Source organism: Odontomachus brunneus, unplaced genomic scaffold (genome assembly GCF_010583005.1).
Source record: "Odontomachus brunneus isolate Ranch 3 - 2012 unplaced genomic scaffold, Obru_v1 Obru_scaffold_140, whole genome shotgun sequence".
NCBI classification, from domain to species: Eukaryota; Metazoa; Arthropoda; class Insecta; order Hymenoptera; family Formicidae; genus Odontomachus; species Odontomachus brunneus.
The window spans coordinates 157,274-161,403 of NW_022639590.1; the positions used below are offsets into that span (position 1 = coordinate 157,274).

Here is a 4,130-nt window from a genome sequence, read left to right on the forward strand (position 1 = left end):
GGGGGGGGGGGGGGTGATTGCGTTCGTCTATTTTACAATCTTCTTCGTGTATACGACCTTCCCGTTGTCGGTGCGACCAGAGGTCGGTAGAGTTCAGTTATTACGCGATGGTAACAAATCTTTAACTCTATGTCTTACAAAATGCTAGATAATTTAGTCGAGGAAAACCTTCTATCTGTGTCAGATCGCTTGCGGACATCTCGAAGTCGAAAAGCTAAATGGAAGAACGTCTTGGTATAGTTGAGAAAGTACATTATCTCGAGAGTGAATTGCCGATTTTTTCCTCGGAGAAACACACCACATCCCGCATATCGCGAATTTCTCTCTTGTATCCCCGAGGACGTGTTTCTCCATTGTGATATTTCAGATTCTCAGAGAGGAGTGAGCTTTTAACTATGAGTTGATTCAAACGACGCCAACACACGTGAGATTCCTTCGAGGCTCGCGAGACCGCGTCTTCACGTAAAATTGAACGATTTTTTCGCCTATTTCCTCTCAATCATCTAATATCGTGCACTTTACAACAATGACAGAACCGTTTGGCATCGTTGCGAACTATCGAGAACGGACGACTGCGGAACTCACTTTATTTCGAAATCTTCTCTGTCCAACACGGAGAAATTCGCAGAAGGTTGAAGGAAAAATCTCTAACGAACGCTTGAATATTCCGTTTACTTCGCGAAAATAATTTATCCCGGTCCAAAAGTTCTAGTGACGCCGTTTCGCGCTGCGTCCTTCGCTGCAATAAGCTCACATGTAACTTTGCTAGGCGTGTTGCAATACAAAAGATTCGCTTCATTCTCGACATTGCTATTCGGTTTCATGTTCGCATACACTAACGAATATTAAATTACCTAAACGCTACTTATCGTTTATTAATGACTTACGAGTATATATCACTATGGCTGTGTGTGTGTGTGTGTGCGCGCGCACGCGCGCGCATGTGTGTGTGCGAGTCTTTTCGGAACATAGACTTGATAACTAGTTGTCGCCTAAATGCGTATTATAGTACCTCGTTGCGCCAATGTTCATTACTCCGGGGCTAGAGATCTCTTCGTGGGCGACGATTGCGAGTAACGTTGCGGCCCTTCACGATCAATGGCACGAAGTCGATCCAGGTACAAATATATCGAACGGTGCCTCGCGTCCTCCTCGATCGGCATCCACGTGAGGATCGGTGAAAACGGCGATTTTGCAAAACGAGCACGAGAGTCTTTGAAACATTATTCCCCCCTTCATTCCTTAAGCGGAAGGGGAGCAGGGGGGAACACACGCTGCTTCAGCTGCTCGCTCTAGACGTTCAAGTCGGCCATCATTTTGCGAAAATCTGCCAGGGTGTTGTAATCAGGGTCCGAATCGATGTCCGCGAAATCCTTGTTAGAATCGGTCTTGACGAAGCTCGGATTGTATCGGCTCAGCGATAACGGGCACGGCAATAATTCGGGCATCACCGAATGGTGGGTGATTAGAGCAGTGAGCGTAGTGAATTCCTTCGTGAAGCCCTGAAACATACGGCGAAAAATATATTTATCGCTCTCGTGCAGCGCGATATCGACGTTTTGTTGTTCTACTTTCTTCTATTTTTTTCATTCTATTAACGCATCGTTTCAATGTGTGATTCTTTCCAATCTTAAATTTTACATTTGAGAGAAAATTTTGTAGTAAATCAAAGTGAAAGTAGTTGTGCCGAACTGGAGATTATTATTTCCGCTGTTATTGCGCACGTTTCGTTGGCGTGATGTATTGTCAGTACACGGTGACATTATAAATAATAGTTGACAAAGTTTCCCTCGCGTTTGCATGGTATTTTCAGCCATCGTGTGAGAGACGGTCGCGTAACGAGGCGAGCATTAAACATACGTGTGTGCTCAGACGAGCTTCGTGTATCAGAATTATCGCGCGCGGCATTCATTCGAATCTGGGCGCTGTGCTGTTACAGAGATGCAATCCCCGTGTTGGTAGGGAGGGGCGGAGTTTTGATTTCCCTACGGCACCCGTGGCACATCCAACAAAACTCATTTATACTGGTTTCGGAGATTATCAAAGTCCGTGGACTCATTTAATCCATCCTACGAGGGAAGTTCGACCATTTAAATACGCGTATCCGAACGGCTAAATGTGGTAGCTTTGTACCGGCGCGGTATCGCGAGTATAATGTCTCGCTGCTAAAAGCTTCAGTCCCGCGCAGCTAATTTCAATATTAACTTCCACATACGAAGGGTCGACTCCCTTGCTCGCTCGCTCGCTCTCTCTTTCTACCTCTCCTTCCCATAGGTATTATCTCGCGCGTTGAAAAGGTTTCTAGGCCGATGTTTAGTTTGATGAAATGTGAAGATGTCGCGCGTGTAAACGCAATTAGCGTGAGAACACACCGCGTCTGTTAAAATGGACACAGCGACTATTTCGAGAAAGAAACTAAGCTAACCAAATTGCAATCTATACGCGCTCTTTGGACATTTAATTTCGAACTCCTTTGCAAGAGTGAAGATTGGTATCTTAGTACGGCGAGTGTACCGAGTGCAATGAGATACTCGCTTTCCTTTTCTTCTTCTTTCAATTTTTCTTTTTTTTAATTCAGATTTCTTTCATGTTACGTCTGTTCTGGTACAAAAGAAGACTCACTTTTGATTTTAATTTACGTGCATTCTCGTGGCTACCTCGGCTCGACACCGCGTGCACACCGAAGAGAGAGATATATACTCACTTTGATTTTGTAACCTTTGTTTGTACGCATTATGAGATAATGGGCTATTCCACTCGGCTGGAATTCGCGGGGCACACGGAGAGAGAGGGCGTAACATCCGGGCTTGCTGGTACTCTCTCGCACCATGAACGCTCCTTCCGGCTCTTGGCTCAATACCTCCAGCGTTATTTCTCTGGAATCACAGACGCGTCATTAACATTAAACGGCCAGGAGGTTGTTTCCCTTACCGCGCGAAAACAACAAAGGGATGAAATTAAGTTTGCGTGTAGCTAAATCTAGTAGCGCGTACAGGTTACAAGGAAGCCACTATCGGTTTGCTCGGCGGATACTTAAAATTAGCCGGCGTCGACGTGCTATTTCGGCGCGCCGAGAAACACTCGCGCTATATCCCGTTATACTCCGTCACACTCGCCGGTGATATAGCAGTGTCGCCAGACCAACCTGGGTATTCCAGCCTGAAACCAGGGCGCTTTGCGCAGCTCGGCCTCCTCGCTTCGATTATTCAGGCTGTCTGTTCTCTCGGGCAAAGGCGGCGGGGTTGGCGTGGAGCCATGAGTGCTTCCGTCAGCGGGCACCGAGCTACTCGACGTGCTAATTTGCGATCTTCTTTTCGACTTGAAATCCGCCTCCGTCCCCGAACCGGGGCAATTGTGTCCTATCCTGAAAATGAAGGAGCTGTCGTTCACGACTCACACGACTCCTCGGTGCCTCGCAGCAAGGCAACGGGGCGAGGAGGAAGAGGAAGAGGAGGAAGGGTAGGTAGGTAGAGCGGTCGCGGCTCACCTGTTGTTCTCGATGTTGAAGTTCTTCGCGGTGATGGACGCGTTGATGGTGTTGTCGAGACTCTCGGACGGCGGGATCTTGTTGTATGACGGCCTCGTACCCTCCGAGTCGATGATCGCCTCGTTTATGTAGCCCCCGGAATGGGGCCTGTTCGATGGGCTGGTCGGTGTGCTGCTACCGCTGACGAGCGGGCAGCTGTCATCCTCACCGTTCAGCCCAAGAACGTCGCGTCCACCTGTCAAACCCATCGCCAGCCGCTTTATCAGCGGTGGCTTGTCCGTTAGCCTCTTGTACGAGTTTAACTCCGTCGGTGAGTTGCTCTCATCGCTGCTCGGTGTACTCTGCTGGGAAATGCTCTTCGACTCGTCCTCGTTCGTTATGGGCCCGAGGACGTTCGTGAACGACGGCCGCAGGCCGGGAATCGAATTCGGCGCCTGGAATTCGAATAATCGTTCAAAACCCCGCAAGTCGGGACGCAAACGAGAATGTTACTGGTCGAGAAGGGAAACCGTCGGAGGAGTTTGTCCGCCTGATGAATTTTTGTGACTCATTTAGTGCTATTCGTTTCGTGTACACACACACACACACACACACACACACACACACACACACACACACACACACACACACACACACACACACA

At 48.3% G+C, this 4,130-nt stretch overlaps 1 protein-coding gene and 1 long non-coding RNA gene across 8 annotated transcripts in view; one reads left to right on the top strand and one right to left on the bottom strand.

Moving 5' to 3' along the window:
* Positions 1 to 4,130, top strand: part of LOC116850261 — a 108,353-nt gene that overhangs the window by 23,399 nt on the left and 80,824 nt on the right. The gene's annotated exons all lie outside the window — the stretch shown is intronic.
* Positions 8 to 4,130, bottom strand: part of LOC116850258 (tensin-1-like) — a 79,688-nt gene continuing 75,565 nt past the window's right edge. For 6 of the 7 annotated variants that reach the window (XM_032828303.1, XM_032828302.1, XM_032828306.1 and 3 more), the window contains 4 exons: positions 3,488 to 3,921; positions 3,146 to 3,364; positions 2,705 to 2,876; positions 1,293 to 1,502 (listed from right to left, as the gene is read on the bottom strand). In XM_032828303.1, coding sequence (XP_032684194.1) covers positions 1,293 to 1,502; positions 2,705 to 2,876; positions 3,146 to 3,364; positions 3,488 to 3,921 — 1,035 coding nt within the window. Of the gene's footprint in view, positions 1,503 to 2,704; positions 2,877 to 3,145; positions 3,365 to 3,487; positions 3,922 to 4,130 lie in introns of all 7 variants that reach the window. The other variant, XM_032828304.1, reaches the window with a different exon arrangement.